Genomic DNA, 23,325 nt, shown 5'->3' on the forward strand with positions numbered 1-23,325 from the left:
CTGTGTGTGAGCGGTGAAAGCCAAACTTTGTTCACAGTGATCACCGTGTGAAGGCAGTCTGAAAAGTCTTCCTCTTCGTTATTCGCAGTACTCGTCTATCTAAGACGGCACGCCCAGCTCCCTCAGCACATTTGCACAACCAATTCTCGTCCACTCTTCCACAGCGCTTTGATCCGTGACCCAGACACTACCTAACATGCCTCCCGCATTCGCACTTGCTCCTTGCGTTATACCGTTCCTGCGTGGAATTACGATGATCCAGTCGTCCCACATGATGACATTGTGAGGGCAGGACTCTGCTACTCCTAGCCCCAGGACTTTTCTACACCGACTGAGAAGTTCCGTGTAGACCTCCAATAAAACCGATGTGGATACTTCCTTGAAGCCTGGTAGGAGGTGGCGGCTGAAGTATTGAAACGGCACCTTCTTTTTGTCTTCGCCGGCATTGATGAGATAGTTGAAAGCGTAAGGCGGCCCAAGTAGACCTTGTAGGTGCTTATGCAACCTACTGCAACCCCCCTTCTCTCCACAATTAAAGATAACATACATGCTCGGAAATCGTCTCAATGTTTCCAGCATCACTGCAAAGTCATCTTGGTCTAACGACTCGTACTGTCTTCGGTATGAGTCCAGCGTCAAGATGAGGAGTTGAGGACGGTCGACGCAGAATAGGTTGAGAGCTAGGTCGTGTGTGCCGTTCAGTTGGGTGAGGATGAGTCGCTCGTCAGGGCAGTACATGTCGCTTCCTGGACCCCATTTGCGAGACTTGTTGAAGGCAGGATTTGCTGCACCAACAGTATGTGGTTTGGTCAGGAGGGCGGGGCAGATGCGGAATTCCATCTGGAAATTGCGTGAGTTGTGATTGCCAAGATGGATATCAGATGATTGACTTACTGGGTAGCCTTCATCTTCGATATTGACGGACGTCGAAGGCCCGTATACAATGACTCCTTCTGAGACTAACTTATCGAATGTAGTGACGAGGTTCTCTTCGGAAACGTCACCCATGTTGTGGGATGGAGAAGTTATTAATTGGAATGTGACGAAAGTGCCGGAGAGTGCCAGGTGTGACGTGGATAATGTAGGGGACCGTGCTTGGGACTACGGATTTAGTGCGCTCCGTAAGCTCACTGTGTTAAAACCGATATTTATGGACGTGCCAAAGTGGTCTAGGAACGAATTGAAATGGAGAGCAGGCATAGTTGAATGTCTTGCATGCTTCACAGGTATGCTTGCTACCCCTGACTATTGAAAAGCGAAAGATGTAGGTTGCACCAACAAACATGCAGTCCCCAAATACAGGAATAGTGTGAAGTTTGTGGATTAAAAATGTATGTATAGTCGGCCTGCTTAATCCTGTCCATTGCTGATCTACAGGCAAGCGTGTATGGTGGACGAAAAGGGCCGTGTTCCCTTGGGTATCGTGATGTGGTATTGGATGCAACGCAACTATGCCTTGTCGGCTTCAACAGGCTGGGCGGAGGGCGGTCTCTCTACCAGAACATAGTCAGCGCTACTGTGAGAGGAAGGGGTCTCTGGCAGCGCACCTGATATGTTTCCTGTCGCCTGTGGGGTCTTCTGTGCCAATGGACTGTTGGGGCCTTGCAACCCAGCCTTGTCCTGGTCGGAGAAGGTGCCTTCCACGGGAGTGCGGCGCTGGCTGTCCTTCCGTCGCGGCGGAGAGCTGCCCTTTGCCTCCTTCAATCGCTCTTCGGCTGCACGGAGCCTCGCCTCGAGAGCCTCCAGCTCCTGCGTTTGTGTGCTGACAGCTTGCTTCCTAGTGGGGCATTAGTAGGGGGCATGAAAGGGGATGAGGCCGAAGCTGCGGCAGAGGCGGAGGCATACTTTTCGTGAAGGTTCTTGTGATGGGTATCTAGATCCCCATCAAGCTTGAAGAGGTTGTCGAGCTCCGACATGAAGTTGCGCGCTACCGTCCTACGGGCTGTGGTCAGAAGGGTCGGGAACTATGCTAGCGCCGGGAGGGAGGACATACGACTGAGGCCGTTTGTTTGGCTTCCAACCATGATCTGGGTCTTCCATGGCGATGAAGCGGGTGAGCTTTGTGTGACGCGGGCGAACTTGGGGGTAGGTGTACGGTGAAGGAAGAAGAGATGGGGAAAGGATAGGTTTATGGCGGGCTACAGGGAGACGGAAGACAAGACGCAGGCGGGTGGGCAAGATCAGAGACGTTTCAAAAAGCGCAGCCGGGCCTGGCGAAGCAAAGGGAGCATGATACGGCCGTGGTGGAATAAGGGTTCGAGGAGACGATTGCAATCAATGTCCAATAAAGGGGGACGATGGACGGTTTAGGGCGTAGATCGTTAGTGGAGCTGGAGCTGGAGCCTGCAAAGGATCAATGGGGTGTGGTCAAGAGAATTGGCGGATGCAATCACCTGCAACCACACCGGACGCATGCGCAGGAGGAAGCGAAAGGCGCGTATAGTCGGTGGTAATAAATGAATAGATAGACAGATAGATAATCAAGTAAGCACCATCTCACCTGCAGCAGTGGAGCCCAACAAACTATACATAATAACCGCATACCACACACGGTCGTAGGGTCGACGGCTTCCGCGACGCGCCCTATTGGCCCAACGCAAGGGCAGCCGTCCACCACCACCACCGCGCGCTTCTGCAACACCACGACATTTTTTTCCCTTCATCAAACGCCGCCTCACCCCATCGCGCACCACTTCCCCGCCCGAACACGCCCATTGCCCGCTCCCTCTGCGATGCCCGCCTGTCCCTCCTAAACGCTGCCACTCGTCGCGCTGGCTCCCATCCCACCCCAGTCCCATCACCCTCGCGCCTCAGACGCCCGGGGGATGAATACTAGCGTCTCCGCCTACACCCACCTCGAGTCGCTGCTGCTGTTCCAGTGCCTGCATGCCTATGGCGTAGGCCCTTCTGTCTTCGGCAGGATATCAGACCTGCTGAAGAAGAACCCCGACATCACCGGCCACAAATACTTCCAAGTCGGCCGTCTCAGTCCTGATGCCTTGCGCAACTTTTATCTAGAGCGGCTGAAGAGGGAGCTCGAACAGGAGCAGCGAGGCGACAGTGACGGCCAACAAGGCGACGTGTCCAACCCAAGGAAGAGGAAGCTGCCCAGCTCGTCACTGCCCACCGTCCAGGAGTCGCTCCAGCATCGACACCTTATCCCAACGCTTGTCGCCAAGCTCTACGCTTCCTACCGCAACGAAATCACAGAGCAGATCAGAGCCGACGAGGAGAGATATGAGCGGCTGCAGCGCGAAATCAAGAGCATTGAACGCGGCGAATGGGATGACCAATTGAGGGAGCGCGCCCACCGACGAACACCTACATCACGGAGCCCTACTGTACCCAAGAAGTCGCCACATTTAGCAAAGAAGCCCTTGCAACCCAGTCCGAGCTCGCAGCTTGTCCAGAAGGGTGCACGAGGCGAGCCCGACCATGCGCCTACACCAGATGCCTCGCAAACACCTCTAGAGCCTCCGAGGCCATTGCCAGCCCAGAATAGACAATCTCCTCCTTCTACGCGCAAGAAACAAGCCTTGACAGACCAGCGACCGACTCCTTCTACGCCACAGCCACCTACGCTCTCGCAGAATAACGAGACCCAGCCGCCAGTTCCACCGCCAAGGTTTCAGCAACCTCTGAACTCTGGCTACAACGGTGCTCCTTATCCCAATCTCTCGCCCTATTCCCAAGGACAGCAACCTCAGACGCCCCACAATACACATTCTCAGCCCGGCCCGCTCCAGAATCCTGCACGCTCGCCGCATCCCCAATCGCCAGCCCTTGGGTCACCTGGTCCCCAAATTCAAGCTCCGCTCGTCCAACCCTACACCAGCAGTGGGGTACCTCAGTATGGCCCGCCTCCAGGAGCACCCACACATTTTTCTCCAACACATCCACATTACCTACCACAACAGCCTTTGGGATCCCAATCTCCAAGCGTACAAGCTCCCTATCAGCAGCAAAGGACTCAATACCCGCAACCAGGACAGCCGTCATATCCTATGCAGCCCCAAGTGAGCCAACCACCACCTCAGGCAGGCTTCATGCTTCCACCATTCCAGGTGTCTCCTCAAGATCCATCACGTGTTCACCACCAAGCATCTGTACCGTCGCAGTACCCGCAGGCCTCTACCCCTTTGAATAACCGACAGCCATCAAATGTACAAACGCCAGGGGCTGGCAGGCAAGGTGTCCCACCTGTGCATCCGCTAGTCATCCAAGCAAGACAGTCTTTCTCTACACCAATGAGTACACGTTCATCGCTTAGCGCTATCGGAACACCAGCATCGGCAAAGAGCTTTTGGAAGCGACAGAGTTTTGGTGGGACACCTGGAACTCCAGGAAGTCCGCGCCCGGATGTTGAGCCTATTGATGATTTCGAGCCGTTGGTACACCCAAAATCGAGTCCTCCGAAAGCGAAAGCGCAACGTAAATCAAAAGCGAAAGGCAAAGGGAAAGATAAGGAGCCCGCGAAGGATGGAGAGCAAGAGCTTGCGCCAGATTCCGACGCAACACAGAATCTGAAGCTGTCTGATGCCCAAGAGGATGACATGCCCGAGGTCGAGACTCGATTGGGTCGGTCACGACGCAAAGCAGCCATCAAACGGACACGGCCCGGTAGTCTTGCATCTTCTCGAGCAGGTGGCTCTACAAGAGACCGCAGCAGAAGCCACTCCATCTTGTCTCATACTGAGACAGTAGCAGCCGATAATGATTCGCAGGCGGGTCATCGCATCAAGTCCGAACGAGGGACCTCTGTTGGTGCCATCGAGGAAGAGACTGTTGGAACACCTTCCCAAGTATCGACCCGCCGACGAGGAGCTGCCGCACAAGCTCCCCCCTCAACAAGGCGAAAGCGAAATGCGCGAGAGGCATCACTGGAGGAGGCCGAGGACCAGTTCAGCTCACCTGGGCCACCGAAATCCATAATCGCTCAACGTCACTTCTCCAAAATGTGCGCTCCCATCATGAATGACATCAATTCACACAAGCACGCATCAACTTTCACAACAGCAGTCCGCGCAAAGGATGCAGAAGGCTACTACGACATCATCAAGCGCCCCACAGACTTGAAATCCATTCAAAAAGCCATTGCGGTAGGCGCAAAGCAAGTCGCGGCAGCGGCAACCGACACCCCCGTTGGCAGTCCCGGTGGGGGCGGAGCCATCGTCGAGCTCCCCGCAACGCTTGAAAACATGCCTCCTAAAGCGATTGTCAATGCCGCACAACTGGAGAAGGAGCTCATGCGCATGTTTGTCAATGCTGTCATGTTCAACCCTGGGGAAGATGGCGTTGTAGAGGATGCGAGGGAAATGTTTGAGACGGTGCAGCGGAGTGTGAGCAATTGGCGCAATGTGGAGCGGAGCAGTGGGCGAACGGAGGTAGAGGATACGCCGGTTGCGGAGGAGGAAGAGGTTGCACAGGTCAGCAAAAGGAGGAAGGTGTAGTACAACTTGCTCTGTTAGGACCCAACCTGATTGAGAGACCTGTAAGGTGGAAGGGAGTAGTCTTGTTTGTAACTTTGATACCACTTTGATTTGAATCTATTTGCGTTCCAAACCGAATGCAAGCCCACTGTGCTTTTTCGACTTGCTAGTAGGGCAACTTCTGGGATCCTAATACTTTCAACACCATTACTCATAATCACGGACATGTCGCTCTCCGCTCTCCGCCGCCAAGATGTACGGATATGAAAAGAGCCTGGGGTAGCACTTACTTTCAATCCTTCAACACAGGCAGGTATCGAATTGTGTGTCAAGCTTCCGATTCCTCCCGACGACAGTCTAGCGTTGGCTAAAGGTCATCTGCCGCGTATCCCGTACACCATTTTTCCCCTGCTCTTATTCGCGGCTTTTATTTATTTACTACATCATACCCTTTCATAGAACTGCCTAGCTCTAGTTGCTTGGTTCTAGCCATATCGTGTCTGTGCTCTTTCTATAGTTGAGTTTGTATTATGCACCATTCTAGCGGTTTACTCGTTTAGTTTATATTTCTCAGTGGCTTATATAGTGAGTTATGAATTGCCAGAGTGTTAAGACGCCGACACTCGATGTTAGCCAGCGGACTGTTATATTTGGGGTCCTTGGTATGGTATTCTTGTCCATTAACACTTCAATTAAGATCATCGACTAACGCAGTGCAAAATCAAACAAGTGCAGTTCTTGGGCGAAGTGTTCCCGGCGTGATAATTTGTAATCTCGACGAGCCATGGCAAAAGATACTTTATGTAATTTACTTAGTTTTATATAACACAAAGATTTGTTGTATATAATGAATAGGTTTGTCGAACCAAGCACCTAACTGCCCTCTGCCAGCGTATTGGTTGCACACAGAAGAGCCGGATCGCTTCATGCATATCGGCGCTGTAGGCACCTCGACATTGTAGCATGGCGTACTAGACTTGTAGCGCAGGTTCTGCTGGTCCTGTTACTATTACCAGGTCTAAAAACCACTTACCAGCTCGTGTCCCATAACGTGAAAGCATGCACGGAGCGCCGATTATAAGATCCAACTTGTATGGTACGGTCTTCTACGTTGAGTATGCGTATCATGTCAACTTCAAAGTAGACGCTGCTATAACGCACACAGCAAGTTTCCGCTCAGTGTTGTAGGTCTTTACGTCGCATGTATGCTTCCTCGTCCTCTTCTAGGTAGTCGTACAGGGCCTGGCAACTCCTGTGCTGGGGCTTATGTACCGTTGTCAAAGTCATCGGACATGGAACCAGTCACTGAGCGCAGGCCTTTATCACTGAAGCGCTACCGGGTGAGGCGCGTGTCCATCTCCGATATGGCAGTGTTGTGAGGTGTAGTCGCGTTTCGTGCATCGAGCTGAGATGGAAATTGGTCTTGTAGACTTCGAGGATCTCTGGGGAAAGAACGCGGTGACATTGCAAGAACGAAATCGAGAGCCTTGTTCGTGACACCGATGCGCAGGCTTATCGGGGCTACTGAGAACGGTCAGGAGACGCTGGAAGACGGGGTATATATCGGGAGGGGGGCTCAGTGATGCCGCGAGGCGGCTTGGGAGTTGGAGAAGACGATAATTGTATCGGTGAAACGGGTGCGCTGCAGGGGCGGCCGAGGCCGATTTATCGAGGTGATGGAAGAAGATCGGAGACTGGTTACGGGGACTGGTTTATCGGATTCTGCGACTACGGTACGGTTCTAGGACTGCGAGCTTTTCGCCAATTCGATACAAAACATGACGACGATCAGCTTCCTGCCCATCATATGAGCGGTTGTAACGTGTGTTCTGTCATGTCGTGCTCTCTTGGCCCGAATTTCGGATCGCTCTTTACTGCCGATGGTTCACGATTTCAGTGGTGGTTGTGACTGACCCTAAACAAGAGATCTATTGTCATCTTAGTAAAAGCGATGAGGTATCATATGAGAAAACAAAGAAAAAGAGAAATCATGACACACAGATGACAGACACAGCAAGGAGATTTTTTTCCCAAAGCAAACCCAGTTTTCCCCGAAAAGCAGTTGGTGTCAAAAAAGATTGAATGAGGAACTTTATTAGCGTTCACGGATCCATCAAGAACTCCTCCAGCGAACCATCTCCCGTCCTCCACGCCTTGGGCTCTCCCTGGCCTAATTGTCCCATTCTTAACCTGTCGTTCTCGTCCTTCAAGTCGTCCCGTTCTTTCTCAATCCTCCTGATGTACTCAATGGCGCTCGACAAAACCATGGCCTTGCTTGGTTTTGGCTGGCCCATGACCACTCCTTCGTCACTCTGTGGTAGCGTGGGCACCGCTTTCCGTAGCCTCTCGAGCTCGGAGTTGAGGCCTTCGCGGTACTTGCGCTCGACCTGGTTGTGAGGTAGACGGCCTGTGCGTTGGGATTTTGCTGCTGAGGAAGATGAGGCTGGGGATTGGGTTTCAGTAGCGTTGCGGTCAAGACGAGGCCGTCCTCGCTTCCTTTGAGGGCGCTTTGGTGTGGATTCTTCCGAGATGGAGGTGGGTGACGAGGGGCTTTCACGCTTCAGGAGGTGAGGTGAAAGGGAGGGAGAGTGTGCTTGTAGTGGTGGGTCACCACAGAGTGAGGGTGTTCGCGAAGAGGTTTGCGTCTCAGGGGAGAAATATGCGGACCCACTTGCCTCTAGAGAGGTCGGGTTAAGGGAGAAGCCTGAGTTGTATTGCTCGGGTGGTCCGAATTGGGAGAGGTGAGAGGGCTGTCGAAAGGCTGGGTTGTTGTTTGCGGTGGAGATGCCAGTGGGTGGTAAGGTGGGATTGCTAAAGTCCTCTGGTTTGGAGGGGTAGCCCGATTGCATCTCCACTAATGTGAGCGGTCGGTCGAGGAAGGGGTCGGGCTCGAAGAAGGTATTCGAGGCGTAATTTGGTGATGTTGTGTAGGCGTCGCCGACATAGGATCTGTCGAATTGATCTGGATATGACATGATGTCTTGTAGAGGAGAGTAATCGAGATTAGCTATCCTCGGGTAGACGCAAAAGTTCATCGAGGTGGGAGTGTCCCGAAGCCAATGAGGGATGTAGTAGGTTGGAGGCTTGATCAAAGCGGTGGGTGAAGGAGGATGGGATATTGTAATGTATGGTCTTGACGAGTCAAGGTAGATTGCTGGTCGAAGCGGCGGAGATTTGTTTAAGAGGAGGGAAATACGAGGTTGGTCTTCGCATCGACGATTGGAGAGGGTAAAGGATGCCCAAGTAGGTAATGGTCAAGCTTGGTCTTGTGGCCGAGGATCAATAACGTCTGCCAGTCAAGTTGATTGCGTCTCGCTTGTAAGGTTTAGGGAAAGATGGTTGCAGGAGGTAATGCGGTTCCAACTGAAATCCGCAAGCCAGATGATGATCTATTAATTCCTTATGCTGCAACGGGAGTGGCCCTGTTCCGCTCCCCGCGTGCTTGACTAGCAAGCCTATCCTAAGTCATAATCCCAGCGCTAGCAAAAAACGCAGTATGTCGAACGATTAACAGCTCACATCGGTACCGTCCGGTCGAGGGATACCATTTGGAGCCGTAGTTGGCCCAGATTGTGTGTGGCCGCGGCTGTGTTTCCCGCATGGTGGCATATGCGCGCGCCGAAAGTGGGTTGCCGGCCCGCCGAGAAGTGTATTTGCGGCGCAGGGGATTCAAAGGATTTCGCGGTGAGTACATGGCACCCACTAGAAGACTCTCTACTAGCTGATTCTCTATGCATGGAAAAGGCGGCGCTTGACGGAACGCCGACCACATGCGGTCTTATTAACCATTGCGAGGGCAGAAAGTTGGCGCAATCTGTCGAATGGCCGATCCCACAGGCCGTCTACAACTAAGATGGCATCCACAAAGACCATGCTGCCAGTTATTCTCCATGCACCACGTGGTTGAAGCGTTGCACACCCTTAGCTCTCCCAAAGCTCGAGTAGATGTTGTCTTGTGGCGAACTGGTGGTAAATCGGCCCTGAAAGACCCGAGAGCGAAGTTTCACCGCCCGCGAAACTTCCTCAACACCATTGTGGATCAGAGAAACGTCTGTCTCGGCCATGTGACCGAGACTATTCCCGGATTACATACTAGTGGCCGCTTCCGGTAGCGAGACAGCTTTGGAAGACACGGCTGCAGAATGGACGTGGCTCTCGTTCTCATTTTGCCGTGACTGAGTTGCTTGGGGGTAATGGTGGTTGACGTTGTTGCTGCTAGAGGGCCTTGGGTTACATGACAGTTTTTCCATGGCAATAGTAGGAAGGAGTGCCATCTCTGGAATGGCCTACTAAGAACCTGGTGGCAGGCGAGCACCCCGCGGACAGTCCCGCCAGTTGTCCCCACAAGGCTGAAGAGGATATCTCGGATCTGAGTATAGTAGCGAGATCTTGCATTGTAAGAACTTTTCCGTGCACGGGTGGCCGTGGTGATTTTCGCAGCGGTTGGAGTTGGGCTGGTGATTGTGGCGTGAGACTGGTCCGACTCGTCCCGAACGGGTAGAGTCGCAAAACAATGGCCAACAATAGCCAACAATGGCCACCATGCCCAGCCCTTGAGACCTGCCAACAGTCACGTCGTTGGAGCGTGTGCAACGTACCGCGTCTTAGCTATAATCTTTCAGGTGCCGTTCGGGCTGCGAGCTGCGTCATCGTCATTTCTTCTACCTGCCCAGGTCCAACAAGGAAAAGATGCCCACTGCAGTCGCTTCGTGAGACATGGAACCGCTTGTCTGCGCTGTAATATCGCAGCTCCATACCCTTCAGAGTCACCCTCTCTAGTCGAATCTCCGATCCATAATTCGGTAGCCGGGGATGCCAAAGCTGTTGTTGCGGGTGACGGCAAGGCGTCGCGTCCAAGTGAGCTGTCCACCAGGCAGCCACAGGGCCCCTCAACCTCAACCTCAACCTCGACGTACCTTCAACCTTCAACATGTCCACAAAGACTAGCACAACGACAGTGGCACCATCCACCCATGTCAAAACCCGCTTCCTCATTATATCAGACACTCACTCCGCCGCCCCCGCGCAAGAATCCACGAATAACAATGTCCCCTTCCGTTCCCCGCTCCCAAAGGCGGATGTGCTGCTCCACTGCGGTGATTTGACCATGGTGGGCCACCTGCACGAGTACGAGCAGACCTTGGACATGTTGAATAATATCGACGCCGACTTGAAGCTAGTAATCGCTGGGAACCACGACATTAGCCTGGACGCAGAGTACTACGACAGAAAAGGCCAATACATGCATCGACAGGACGGATATGACAAGAAACTGCCGCAGAAAGCCATGGACTTTTGGAAGGGCGAACGCGCGCAGAGAAGTGGCATTGTATACCTAGAAGAAGGAACTTACATGTTCGCGCTAAAGAACGGAGCGAATCTGCGAGTAGGCGACGAGGACATATCCCTGAATCTCTTGGTATTCGCAGAGCTAACACTCACAAGGTTTATGCTTCACCGTATCAACCCGAATTCTGCGACTGGGCCTTTCCTTACTTCCGCAATCAAGATCGCTACAATCTCCCTGAACAATGCACCCCATACGCTGTACCAATCGCCGAGAATCCCGTGCCTGATTTCCCAGCTGTCGACGTGATGATGACGCACGGCCCACCAATGGGTGTCCTAGATGTAACCAGGACGGGCGAAAACGTGGGATGCCAACATCTCCTACGAGCTGCTAGACGCTGCAAACCGCGCCTACATTGCTTCGGCCATATCCACGAGGCATGGGGTGCTCAGCGAGTACGTTGGAAAGAAGGAGATGAGCTGGATGTAAAGTCTGAAGACCATTTTCAAAAACTTGATGCGATTGAGCCGGATAAAGGGAAGATGGCCGAGGAGAGAGCAGCGAGTGTGAATATCTGCCATGGTTCCGAAACAGCGGTCGAATTTGGGAAGGAAACGCTCATGGTCAACGCAAGCATCATGACGATTAGGTACAAACCGTGGAACGCGCCGTGGCTGGTTGATTTGGATCTTGAAAGGGCCAAGTGATGGCCGAACGATAGACAGACACTGCTATCCCCAATCTCACCATATTCCTCGGGAGAAAGTTGTTCGCTTCAGCTCCTCCAGCTCGCACATGCGGCGTACAACCTTGTTAGACAATCCTTTCGGTTTCCGAGATCGACATTCGGCCAATGAAGCTCTAGAGAGATTTTCAAGCAGATCGGGCTGACGTTGGGCCACGAGCACGGTCTCAAACAACGAAGGAGCAGGCTATAGGCTTCCTACCGACTTCCTCTCATATGGCCCAGTTTTCACTTCATTCTCTGCAAAATGCCCCAAGTATCCGGATGTGCCGGTATTTTCCAACGTTTCCCGCTCCGCCAAGTGGGTCGAGGGAGCGGAGGGACATTAGTTTGCACACGCTAAAAGGCCCACTTCATATCAAGCACATGAAAGACATGTGCTTGTCGATGTCGATGTGCCAATCACATTGTATGTGTCCAACACATGCTCCTGTCACGTCGAGTAGCTGTCAGTAAGGCATTGGATTCTTCCCCATCGGAGTATTGCTGATATAGTATCTGTTCTGCAACCCTGTCTTGTGATTTTATTCCCCATTGAACTGTCGTAATTCGACGACATGTCCCCGCACCCCGGAGAGCCGTTGCGCCGTTTGTTTTAGAGGTTAGGATCGAAACCTCATCACCGCAATCCTTCAACGAGGCATGCCCCATTAGAAATCAGCACTAGCAAAGCAACAAGAAGATGAATCGGAAGCAGGTGGATCGTACACTAGCATCAAGACGTCACATTCGCACCGGGCTCACATGAAGATAATTACAAGTAGTTTTCAGAATCAAGGAAACGACGTACTGCTCGGCCTGTCGTCGGTAGCCGAGTGATCTTCTCCCGCATATCCCTGTGACGTTGATGCTTGGTATGGATACGTATCGGTCGTAACAGAACTGTCTAGGTTTTTGACAATCAATGGATAACAGGTTTTGCTGGCCGGTGACAGAATCTGAACTGGAAGTTTTTTCTTTGCTTCAAGAGTGTAGAGTCCGCAGTGATTGGTATTATTTGCGATTGATTTGAGGCCCTCGTAGCAACACAAGAGACCAGCGAAGCATTTTTGCGCGATGACGATGAGCTGCAGTGGCAGGAGAGATCAAGGACGTTCAGCTGAATTGGAGCACAAATTTAACGAGGGACTTGAATACATGTTCCTGGCATGGGCTTGGAGTGATAGGTGCTATTCGGCCAATCTATCGGGGACTTTGTGAGAGAACGGTGTCGATCAATACACGTATTTGCAGCTTGTAGCTTCCCAACTCTTGACGTCCTACTCTGTACTTCGCGTGGTTGACCCTGGTTATGTGTCACCAAGGATGGTCCGCGTCTTTCGTGTCTCACAATCGAGTGTTCAGTCAACGTTACTATTTACACCTGATAAACAGTCAATTTTTATGCTTGTGCTTAGTTTTCTCCAGCTTTGGCTTCAGCCCTACATTCCTCGTATGATGCGGAGGAAACTCCGATACAACAAGTAGAATCATGGGACTAGGTAGCTTTATTGATGTCCAAGCCAAGCCGAGGATCAGCAATACTAGCTCTGTTTCAGCTACGCTTGGACGCTGTACCCAAGTATCGAGCGCTCAGCAAACGCTTGGAGTTTGCGCTCGCAACAGCTGGCAAGTAACCGCACGCGGCTCCATGTTGACAGCACACAGGGCTTGCTTTTGCAGGTTCCACGACGGCATCATCAAGCAAACGGGCGTGACGCCTGTGCTGCTGTCTGGAGGACGCCTCGATGGCGTCGCAAGATGGGTCGTCGCACAGGAGTTCCGAAGTATGGAGCCAGCGGAGAGCCTTGGGCGGACTGCAGCAGCGCGTTGCCTGGCCCTTGGCGCCTCTGACGACCACAGGGGGCATCGCCGACGTAGTGCTACGCCTAGGCCGGCAAACTGCTCCCAGCGTCGCTCAGACATGGTCATGGTCAGTCAGCGGTGGGTGGGCCAAGGCAGAGGGAAAAGAAGTTTGTGCCGCGTAGCCCGTCTTGTCGGCCTCAGCAGGCCCTTGGGAGCGAGTTGCGCCAGGTCCGTCGGGCCCTGCGCTGATTGGCCGGATGCGTCGTCTCGTCCATTGCCCAGCGAAAATGCCCAGGCTTGGAAAGAAGAGCCAAGCCCAAGACTATTCTCCCAAGGCCTTGAGAGCGTAACTACTATGTAACGAGACGTCTTGTCTCTCCTGGGGGCAGCCTCTGCCTCTTGTATAACATGCTCGTCGTCTCGTCGACTTCGCATGTCTTCTCCAAGGCCCGCCGTCGTCCGCTGATGCCCGCCTACCCATAGCGCGACCCCTACAGACCACTACCGGCGGCCATGGAACCCCAGCGATCGCCACTGCCCTATTCGGCCACATACTACTACTACCCACCCTCGCCGAACACATCGCCCGACGAGTACGACCATGTATACAATGAAAAGGACGCCTACGAGCGACAGCAGACTATCCGCGCATGGCCTGCCACCAAGTCCAAGTCGAGCAATCGCCGTCCCCGTGATTCCGTCATCTCGCCCAAGGCCTCGTCTCCGCCAAGCCCCAGCAACAGCAGCGTCTCTTCTGCTGGCCGACGACACAGCTCAACCCCAGAGATCCACTATTCACCGCCCGTCATACAAGATCGAAACATTGCCATTCCCCCGCAAGCCCATCTCGACCCGGAGAAACGAGGTCGACTCTCGCCAAACCGCCTCGCGTCAGGAACAGACGTAGAGGCAGATGCCGTTGTCTACAACCAAGGCGAATTCCACGAGAAAGGCCCAGAAGAGAAGACATGGCAGTTATTGGTAGGCAATCCGCTTACAACCGCAAGTACGCATCGGCTAATGCTCGTCCAGCTCTACCTTTCTGGCCCGTGTGCGCTGCTTTCCTTAGCCATCAGTCTCTGGACAGTGGTCGCCCTCCTCATCTCGCTCCTGCTAGCCCCCCTGCGATTATGCACCACTCGCCTACCACTGTCAGAACAACTCACCGTCTTCCTTGCGCCAGCACTGAACCTGCAACTGCACCTCGTCTACTCGCACAATTCAGCAACCAGCTATAGCCCGCCTATGCTGGTCGTCACCCACTTGTTCTCACCCGTCGTCGCTTTTGGCGTCGCAATCGCCGCATGGACTGCCGCCGCATTCTGGATATTCACTTCCATCCTGGGAGATCCCGGGGGCAACGACGGACACAACGACGGCAAAGAGAGCATTCTCGGCGTACGCAATTGGTGGGAGAGGTGGCTCTCACGAGGACTGAGAGCAACGAATGCATGACGAGGAGGAGGCGCTGTACCACAACATTTCTTTCGATGACGCCCTTTGGGGCGCTTTTTACCCGCGACAAGAGCTGTATTCTAGCGGCATATGATATGGCGTACATTTTTTAAGGGATTGGATACGATAGGTTTGCTGCTCTGGCACGACAGCATGGCGTTAGTTTGGTTTGCCTGTGTACACGACGAACAGGCGGTGACTGGAGGCTACGGACTCTAGACCTCTTACGATATACCCCATTTGAATCGAATATGATCTATACAATTTTGATATGCTCTCCGAATCGGGCGTGACATGGACACTCTTACTGATCTCGAGGTGACTAGGCATTAGCTGAACGAGTTCAGCAAGATAATGAGGTGTAGCCATGTGACTATAATATAAGATTATAGCCTAGGTATTCCCTCCACTTTTGATCAATTCTGCTAGCAGAAGGACTTGTCACCGCTCCTCTCATGTCTCGCGGTTCACATTGCCGTCCAAGATGCGCCAATACCGCCTAGCTGCGCCGACGCTTCGTGCCCCCACAAGTGTACGTGGACTTTCTGCGAGGAGAGATGTAGACGATGAAAGAAGTAGCAACATTCTTCTTCATAAAGGTCTCGTGACACTTGAAGTTCTCATTCAGCAGCAGTAGTAGTAGTATACCAGCTTCTAGTACGAGCATGAATACATGTTTGTCGACACGGGGATAGACAATGCCAAGTTGAAACCATGGCATCGGACCGGGAACAAGATGGGTATACGTGGCTTCGCAGTAGTACCCATGTTGCAACGTGAAGAGTGACAGTATAGAAGCTTCGACACCTGAACTTCACCGAGATTCAGTAGGCTTTCACAGCAAGGCAGTATATTTATTATCGAATTTTCATAATGTTTATATCTTGTTTCTGAAAGAAGTCTAAATATCTCTAAGGAGTTATATAGTTGCTGATGAAGACGGTATTGTATCTCGAGAAAACCATTATACCGTGTCGGTTGTAGTAGCCTCACCCCTGAAGCATGGATATAAACGGATATACTGTCTATATGCGAGACGTGAAGCGTGAAGAGACATTACTGCGTTACACAAAGGGAAGTATGTAAAGGGCGAGGCGAACCTACGCTTCCCAATATACGGGATGAATGTATACAATGGAAGAAAGTCAAGAAAGGATGGCGTAGCAGTAGCGGCGGGAGCTTAAGAATGCAATGTCCGTCCAGAATATGCGTAAAAATGGCGATGCAGTAGCGAGTATCATTCGGAGATTATCGATGGATCGTGGGAGTGCTGTCTTGTGATATCGTCGCTTTGATTACTTCGTGTCGAATGAGTTTTGCGGAGAAGCCTCGAAGGCTTTCAAATTCCGCTCAGCCGGATGAATCTCTTTCTCGTTTACAATCATCTGGCTCTTCATCTTCTTCTGCGTCCTGACCCTCGTAAGCTCTCTCCTCAAGCAGTTCTTCAGGCACTGCTCGACCAGCGATGGATTGCTCTCCATGAAATCCTCGTTAATGGTCCACCGTCCACTCATGGTTCGCCTCATACAGCTCCGTTCGCTCCCAATCTGCCTCTGGAAGACATGGTCGAGGAAGGCATACGAATCGTCAAACGTCTTGTAGCAGCTGCTGCAGGCGAATGTTGCCTTTTCGCTGCGATTCATTGCGTCGGGCGCGATGTGTGATGTGAAGAGGATGAATCGGTAGTCTGGCAGGCCGGAATGTGCAGTGACGGATATGGATGCATGGCAATCAGGGCATGTCTCTCGGTCGTCATGGCGGTTCTTGGATCGAACCTTCTTCGGTCGAAGACTGCTAGATTTCTTCTCTTTGGCGTCTTTCCGTAGTCGGTCGGCAAACGGACAAAAGTCAATTTTGAAGCGTGGAGGTGGTAGGACAGGTGCAGAGGTCCTCGAGTCGAAACGAGCGTACTGCTCGCGTAGGGCATCGACACAAGTGCGCCTGATGCTTTTGGCGGTTGTGATGATGTCGTCATAAGGTATTGGAACTGATGTAGGAGATAATGCATTGTCGTACAGCGGCTGTCTGACCTCGTACTGAAGTCTGAGAAGCTGCGCCGAAAGAATGGTGTGGCATTTCGCTGGCGACAGTGAGTTTCGGTTTCATTTACAAGACAGAGGGGTTGGCATACAGTCTCCTTGCTCAAAGCGCCTTCCGAATAACTGCTTGCCCGTCTCCATGAGGCGCTGGACCTGTCGCCCTAAACTCAATGCTTTGCCCAGTGCATCATCCTGACTCTTTACACCAAAACATGCCCACAGCGGGCGGCTGCGTCGGTGCTTTGCTTGCCATTGCTCGTATGCTTCGTATGCGTTTTGAAACTCGCGGTCAATATCCCATAGAGTGAAAGAGGTGTGTTGTGACTTCTCCCACTGAACAGCCATTAGACAGTAACACAACGCGTCAAGGGTGGAGGCTACAAGCTAGAAGCTGGAAGAAGGAACTTGAGCAACGAGTGGCACGGGCAGCGGGCCTAAAGTAGAAGATGGCAAGGCTCAATTAAGGTTGACGCTGCCGGTTGCAGACGAATACGCGCTACGCGTAATCTCGATGAAGGTGCAGAAACCTGAACGCGAAGTCGTTCGACCAGGGTCCCAAGTCGCGGTGTTGCGCTGGCTTTACATAGTTCCTGCGGATCGCGTCATGGTCATGCAGGAACCGCGGCTGAGAAAGATAGCTGACATTGTGGAAATTGCACCGAAGATATTATATCTGGGTCGTTAGTGGCGATCTTGGTTGATTGTGGATTGCATAGCGAGATTGGCTCCTTGATACGCAATACGACTTCTGCACGCTTCGGCGCACATGAGAGCCACGAGAACAGGGAGGGAAATGCTAGTAGACGGCATCCTGGAAGAGTCTGTGTAATAGTACCGCACCGTAATGAGGAGATGCAGGGGGAGGGACTGGCAATCATGGACTTATTCTCTAGGGCCCGAGCACTCCCGTATTCGCCGGCTAGTGGCAGCCTTCTTTTGTGTCGTGGCACGCTACGAGGACGATGAAGACGGGCGCATTGAACGGGCCGTGAAGACGGTCGCGCTGATCATTCATGCAATACGGCTTCCTTCGAGGTTGTCAATGTCAACATGGAGGAGGTTGTTGACAGTCAACAATGTCCGCGAACATGATCGCCCGACCCCACGTCGTCCCCCGCCCCACCAAGGGCAAGCTCAAGCTTCGTTGCTGCTTCGCCATGATAGACTCACCAACAAGTGCCACTAACGCTTTAGTTGTATTGACTCGTAGAGGGAGCCGACGCCCTCATTGAACATCCTGTGCAACTGCTAGCCTCGTACCACCATGTCTCACAGCCACTCACATGATTACGCGTCACATTCGCACGCTGCGGCCGACCATGGCCACACACACGAGATCCTGGATGGCCCAGGAAGCTTCCTCGGGCGCGAGCTGCCCATCATCGAGGGCAGAGATTGGGAAGAGAGAGCCTTTACGATTGGAATTGGAGGGTCAGTCCGGCTCCACAAACCCCTCGTTCATGTCCTGACTTCACGAGGCCCGTCGGCTCAGGCAAGACAGCCCTCATGCTGGCCCTCTGCAAACACCTGCGAGCTCGCTTCTCAATAGCCGCAGTAACAAACGACATCTTCACGCGAGAAGACGCCGAGTTCTTGACCAAGAACAATGCTCTGCCTGCGTAAGCCTCCCTCAAATCCCTAATCCGCCCAACACGATGCTCACTACACACTCCTCAACAGTGAGCGCATCGTAGCCGTCGAGACAGGGGGCTGTCCCCACGCCGCAGTCCGCGAAGACATCTCGGTCAACCTCCTTACGCTCACCAACCTCCATCAAAAGTTCAACACCGACCTGCTCCTCATCGAGTCCGGCGGCGACAACCTGGCAGCAAACTACTCCCGCGAACTCGCCGACTTCATCATCTACGTCATCGATGTCTCCGGCGGTGACAAGATTCCCCGCAAAGGCGGTCCAGGAATCACACAGTCCGACCTGCTCGTCGTCAACAAGATCGATCTGGCCGAAGCCGTGGGCGCCGACTTGAATGTCATGGAGAGGGATAGCAGGAGGATGAGAGAAGGTGGGCCAACGATCTTCGCTGTGGTGAAGAAGGACCAGGGGGTCCATGCGATAGTCGACTTGATTCTGTCGGCGTGGAAGGCTTCAGGGGCGGGGCAGGCGAGGAAGGACAAGTTTGAGCCCACGTTGATGGAGGAGAATGTGGAAGGAAAAGAGAGGAGCTACAGCATGTCTTAGGCGTTGAACAGGCAGGCTTAATCTAGAAATATGGATTGGTGAACTACGCGAAGCGTCTCCATGTTATATGGGGCTGCCCAAGTCCCCTAGAAGGTGCTCAATGCACTACATGTTCATATTTTAGCTCTAAATAATCACCGTGAAGTAAACAGCCAATCCAATACTCTTTTATTGACCTGAAACGCCGTTTCCTTCTGGTCTTTCGACTACAACACGCTTTCAACTTGAGGCAGAGGTTGGGTTGGAAGATGATACTATGATGTAGCACATATCCCACTTCGCTGTACGACTGTGAATGTCTTCAACAGAGTAAAATATATAAAAGCGTGTGAAAAGTGCATTCTAGAGCTTCAAACCGCCCATAGCCTCCTTGAACGTATCCAGCCCCTTCTGCAACATCTTCTTCTTCTCCTCAAGATGATTCCGCCGCAGCGTCGTGGCTTTAGGCTCTGCAGCAACGAAACTAACCTCCTGGTCCGTCATCTTGCTCACCTTGACCAAGCTGAAAATCGTATCTGGCAGATCCTTGACGAGATGACGCTCGATGACATGCACAACAACGCTATGGACAAAGTGTGAGAGCGCGTTCTTGTAATACGCCCTAGTATAGTCCAGGGCTTCTTCGGCAGAGAACTTGTCCTGGTTTTGCTCGATGTTGTTCGCCATGGCTTGTTGGAGGCGGATTACATTGGCGCTGGTGCGCGTGGAGCCTGGCACGAAGTTTGCGATGGTAGCTTTGTGGGTAGCCCTCTGTGCAATCTTTGCGTGTTTCGTCTGGCGCTGCTTCTGGATCTCTGAAGTAAAAGAAGGATTATAGGTCATGATGATATCCTTGTCGGTTATGATACGGCCCAGTTCCTCCTTTGCGGCTTGAAGAGCCGACTCTAGAGCTTTGTCCAGTAATCGTGACTGAGAGAACATGACGTGAGAACTTTTGGCAGCCAGGCCGGTCAACCTTCCCCAAGCCCATCATCGCCGTAGCATCTTCAATCACCTCAGGTAGATGGTTGAACTCTTCGATGCTCGATTGGAATCCCTCCAGCTTCTTTCGCTCTTGGGGCGAGGCGCCTTTGCTAGGAATTATCTTTACGACAATAGTTGATGCTGGGCTACGACGGAGTACGATCTCAGTGGCGAATCGCGTGCAGAGCCCTTCGTTCCGGGGGAAAGGAATTTCGGTGATAGCCTCGAGGACTGAACTCTTGCCACTGCTCTGGTCGCCGGAAACGACGAGTTGGGGTAGCTCAATGGTGCCATTGAGTCCACGGCGTCGCATATCATCTACAACGTCCAGAAGTCGGCGCTCTTCCTCGCACTGGAGGGCCCTGAAGGAAGCCATAGTAAACTGGTCATCATTGATGGACCTTATAGGCGTCGAGATCTCCGTATCGCTTTGTGAAGTGCTGGACATGGCGGGTGGTGGCAAGGTGATAACTATTATGAATAGGATAAAGTTGAAAGTGGAGGAAAGAAGCTGGGAGTGGAAAATTGATATATGGAGACTTTTGGAAGGCTGTCCTGTTCGATCATTGGTGACTGAGAGTTCGAGCGTCACCGACCGACTGTACATTATTACTGAAGTAAAGGTGAGAGTGTTGGGCGCGATCTGGAAGTCGAGGTGAATTCAACCACCTATGAAGCGTGGACATCCAATCCTAAGAAGGTCGGTCGGGATTGAACCGGTATTCATCAAGCCATAACCACCTGGAGCCACCGCTTGAGCCGGCCGGGCTACATATACACTTTATTGCATTCAGAGCTAGAAATTCTACAAAGTACAAATCGAGAATGATCTCCAAGACAATGGGCAACTACACGGACATCGCACTTCACAACTTTGCCGCCCCACCATCCACACTACTTCTCAATCTATCCCAATCTTCCAACGTGAAGACAACATAGCCCTTGTCATCTTTCCCTACACCCTTGCCAGCCCCCAGGGCCGCAGGATGCCAGTACACTGTATCGTACTCCACCGCCTCGACTCCCTGCTCTCGCGCTTCCTTGTCCGCCCTCTCTACAATCTTTCTCAAATCAATACCGTCATTCCTCAACGGGACTTTATTCTGCTTATTGTTATGCATCGTAGTCTGCTGTTTCTGCACTCTCAAGAAGACAGGCACTGCATACTTTGGCAGTTTTGCTTTGGCATGTGCTAGCAGCGCGTTGAAGTCAAATGAATCGCGGTGCGAAGGATCGATGTGGATAGCCGCGCAGCCTGCTCGTCCGTCGTAGCCTGGTACTTCAACACCGTACACGTTTGCTTCTTGGATGCCGGGGAAGCTGCCAAGCGCCTCGCTGACTTCTGCTGTGCTAACGTTCTCGGATTTCCAGCGGAAAGTATCACCTAGGCGGTCCATGAAGAACCAACGACCATCCGCGTCGCGGCGTAAGGCGTCGCCCGTGCGGTACCAGAGGTCTCCTTTCTTGAAGACGTTGCGCTCGAAGCGCTTTTGCGTGGCCTCTGGATTGTTCCAGTAGCCGACAAAAGCCTCCTCGCTGGGCATTTGGACGAGGATTTCACTGCCCTCCTCATAGGATTTGCGTCTGCAGAAGCCAGTCTTGGGATCTCGAAGAAGGTCGCCGGTAGCGAAGTCAATTTCGACCGGTACGTAGGTGTTGTGGAATCGCCATCGGTCGATAACGCCTTGATGCCCGACAGAAGTAGCTGTGAATGGGCCGCGAGAACCGTTCATCAAGGCCATGACGCCTTCGGTGCTGTTGAAGAACTCGCCAACGACTTCGATTCCGAAGCGGTCCACGAAACGGTGCCAAACGTCTGGGCGTAGGCCGTTTCCGAACATGATTCGAACGTTGTGTTTTCGGTCAAGCTCGCTTGGTAGGCTGTTGAGAAGGTATCGGGCTGTCTCTCCCACATATACGATGGCGGTGGATCGTGAGTCTCGGACGTCGGTCCAGAAGCGTGATGTTGAAAACTTGGTACCGATGCAGCATGGTATGCCAGAGATCATACAGACAAGCGCCGTTGTCCCTCCTGTACCATGATAGAGAGGCATGCAGACATACCACCTATCGCCATTGGGTGCTGGCTTCATGCCCATTGCGCCTACACGGCCAGTAAGAGCAGCGCCTCTTTGCGTTTCGAAGGGACATGCTTTGGGATGACCCGTCGTGCCGCTCGTATAGAAGAGAAAGAGGGGAAATTTCCCCTTTACACCGGCCCTAAGCTCGTCGTCCGGTCTCCTAGGCTCCATGCGCGAGATCTCTCCCTTTTGTTGCGCGTCCAAAACGACGATGGTCATACCCAACTGGCCCTCCAACCTCTCTCTGACAGCCTCAATCCTCTCCCGGCACTCGGAATCTTCATCCACAAGTATGACCTTGGTAGCCGCCACTTTCAGGCAATGTACCAGGGAATCGCCACTGAGATTGTAGTTGATCCACGCGGGTGCCGAGCCAATAGACCAACTCCCGAGGTGTGCGAACAGGAACTCGGGTCGGTTCGTCATGTACATGGAAACAAGGTCGCCCGATTGCACGCCATTGTTTAGAAGGAATTGGCCGTAGCGGCATGCGTTCGCGTACGTCTCGGCCCAGGTGTAGCAGCCATTGCGAGACCAGATGGCTTCTTCGTTTGACGGGAGGCGGCGAACTTGGGCTTCGAATAGGTACCAGAGGCTCTGGCTCCCACCTCGTACTACTCCTCATTAGTTATGTGAAGCACAGCAAGCCTTCGAAGTACGGGGAGTCGTACCGGCTTTCTCATGAATGCGTTGTGCTGCTCGTTGGCCACGAATACCGCTTATGTCTTTGGTAATGTGGTATTTAGCATCGAGATAGGCGGCGGCAGCGCTGACGCCAGCAATTGCTCCTGCGACGGGTGCTGTTGTGCCTGGTTAGTCATGATGGAGAAAGATGCGGAGACGGCAGGTGCGACAAACCGACAAGATCCATAACCGAATAGTAGTATTTACAAAATTCACTTGCAAAATGGATCAGAGTGAAGAAAAGAAGTAGATGCAGGAAGCTGGAAAAGTATGCTTCAGCTCTAGCAGCTATCAATGCATCCTAATAAGTCGCGACGCATCGTGTTGCGACGCCAGCGCAGGTGATGAATTGCCGACCCCCCTCGGTTTCTTGGGCGGCAGCGGCTGTGCACTAGGACCCATCCACTATGCCCCATGGAGCGTACCCCACGAGCTAAGCCCCACACTTGCTTGGCCTCGACTAACATCCGATATTGGGTCCTTATGCATCACTTTCGTGTCTACAATATATGTCCTTTTGTCTTGTCCATGGCCATTTTCATACTTCTATCTATCTTGCTGCTTCGTGGAAGCTGATCAAAGTTTCGACCCAGACTCCCTGCCGAAATTCAGTACTGTGCCCTACCACCCAGCCTACATCGCGCAACACACCCAGAG

General features: G+C 52.7%; 11 protein-coding genes across 11 annotated transcripts; 4 read left to right on the top strand and 7 right to left on the bottom strand.

Moving 5' to 3' along the window:
• Positions 1-99: 99 nt before the first annotated feature.
• K460DRAFT_373940 (uncharacterized protein) lies at positions 100-1,008 on the bottom strand (the record flags this gene model as incomplete). Its single annotated transcript, XM_040934624.1, has 2 exons — positions 100-840; positions 895-1,008. The coding sequence occupies 2 exons, from the start codon at positions 1,006-1,008 to the stop codon at positions 100-102; spliced, it is 855 nt and encodes a 284-aa protein (XP_040794643.1).
• Positions 1,009-1,449: 441 nt separating this feature from the next.
• On the bottom strand, positions 1,450-2,040 carry K460DRAFT_373941 (uncharacterized protein; the record flags this gene model as incomplete). Its single annotated transcript, XM_040934625.1, has 3 exons — positions 1,450-1,777; positions 1,846-1,935; positions 1,994-2,040. 3 exons carry the CDS (start codon positions 2,038-2,040, stop codon positions 1,450-1,452), a joined length of 465 nt encoding a protein of 154 aa, XP_040794644.1.
• Positions 2,039-5,450, top strand: K460DRAFT_373942 (uncharacterized protein; the record flags this gene model as incomplete). The annotated part of the gene is made up of 2 exons (XM_040934626.1): positions 2,039-2,049; positions 2,837-5,450. 2 exons carry the CDS (start codon positions 2,039-2,041, stop codon positions 5,448-5,450), a joined length of 2,625 nt encoding a protein of 874 aa, XP_040794645.1.
• A 2,081-nt stretch (positions 5,451-7,531) lies between these two features.
• Positions 7,532-8,482, bottom strand: K460DRAFT_264181 (uncharacterized protein; the record flags this gene model as incomplete). The annotated part of the gene is made up of 1 exon (XM_040927489.1): positions 7,532-8,482. A coding segment is annotated over one exon (951 nt), but the record flags the coding sequence as incomplete, so codon positions are not given.
• A 1,514-nt stretch (positions 8,483-9,996) lies between these two features.
• K460DRAFT_325656 (ser/Thr protein phosphatase family protein) lies at positions 9,997-11,426 on the top strand (the record flags this gene model as incomplete). The annotated part of the gene is made up of 2 exons (XM_040930600.1): positions 9,997-10,815; positions 10,875-11,426. The coding sequence occupies exons 1-2, from the start codon at positions 10,360-10,362 to the stop codon at positions 11,424-11,426; spliced, it is 1,008 nt and encodes a 335-aa protein (XP_040794647.1). The 5' UTR covers positions 9,997-10,359.
• Positions 11,427-12,983: 1,557 nt separating this feature from the next.
• Positions 12,984-13,568, bottom strand: K460DRAFT_46433 (uncharacterized protein). Its single transcript, XM_040938442.1, has one exon. It carries the CDS (start codon positions 13,373-13,375, stop codon positions 13,037-13,039), a length of 339 nt encoding a protein of 112 aa, XP_040794648.1. The 5' UTR covers positions 13,376-13,568; the 3' UTR covers positions 12,984-13,036.
• A 194-nt stretch (positions 13,569-13,762) lies between these two features.
• Positions 13,763-14,704, top strand: K460DRAFT_273520 (uncharacterized protein; the record flags this gene model as incomplete). The annotated part of the gene is made up of 2 exons (XM_040927886.1): positions 13,763-14,230; positions 14,282-14,704. 2 exons carry the CDS (start codon positions 13,763-13,765, stop codon positions 14,702-14,704), a joined length of 891 nt encoding a protein of 296 aa, XP_040794649.1.
• Positions 14,705-15,540: 836 nt separating this feature from the next.
• Positions 15,541-17,569, bottom strand: K460DRAFT_299829 (uncharacterized protein). Its single transcript, XM_040929812.1, has 2 exons — positions 16,836-17,569; positions 15,541-16,784 (listed from the first exon to the last, which is right to left on the bottom strand). Exons 1-2 carry the CDS (start codon positions 17,086-17,088, stop codon positions 16,000-16,002), a joined length of 1,038 nt encoding a protein of 345 aa, XP_040794650.1. The 5' UTR covers positions 17,089-17,569; the 3' UTR covers positions 15,541-15,999.
• Positions 17,570-17,814: 245 nt separating this feature from the next.
• K460DRAFT_299833 (urease accessory protein UreG) lies at positions 17,815-19,119 on the top strand. The gene is made up of 3 exons (XM_040929813.1): positions 17,815-18,174; positions 18,222-18,362; positions 18,424-19,119. Exons 1-3 carry the CDS (start codon positions 18,008-18,010, stop codon positions 18,938-18,940), a joined length of 825 nt encoding a protein of 274 aa, XP_040794651.1. The 5' UTR covers positions 17,815-18,007; the 3' UTR covers positions 18,941-19,119.
• A 163-nt stretch (positions 19,120-19,282) lies between these two features.
• K460DRAFT_351933 (uncharacterized protein) lies at positions 19,283-20,510 on the bottom strand (the record flags this gene model as incomplete). The annotated part of the gene is made up of 2 exons (XM_040931601.1): positions 19,283-19,824; positions 19,865-20,510. The coding sequence occupies 2 exons, from the start codon at positions 20,508-20,510 to the stop codon at positions 19,283-19,285; spliced, it is 1,188 nt and encodes a 395-aa protein (XP_040794652.1).
• A 120-nt stretch (positions 20,511-20,630) lies between these two features.
• K460DRAFT_362849 (acetyl-CoA synthetase-like protein) lies at positions 20,631-23,266 on the bottom strand. The gene is made up of 3 exons (XM_040932713.1): positions 22,843-23,266; positions 22,656-22,784; positions 20,631-22,598 (listed from the first exon to the last, which is right to left on the bottom strand). Exons 1-3 carry the CDS (start codon positions 22,853-22,855, stop codon positions 20,770-20,772), a joined length of 1,971 nt encoding a protein of 656 aa, XP_040794653.1. The 5' UTR covers positions 22,856-23,266; the 3' UTR covers positions 20,631-20,769.
• Positions 23,267-23,325: the final 59 nt, after the last annotated feature.

The sequence above is a fragment of the Cucurbitaria berberidis genome (assembly GCF_010015615.1).
Source record: "Cucurbitaria berberidis CBS 394.84 unplaced genomic scaffold K460scaffold_1, whole genome shotgun sequence".
NCBI lineage: Eukaryota > Fungi > Ascomycota > Dothideomycetes > Pleosporales > Cucurbitariaceae > Cucurbitaria > Cucurbitaria berberidis.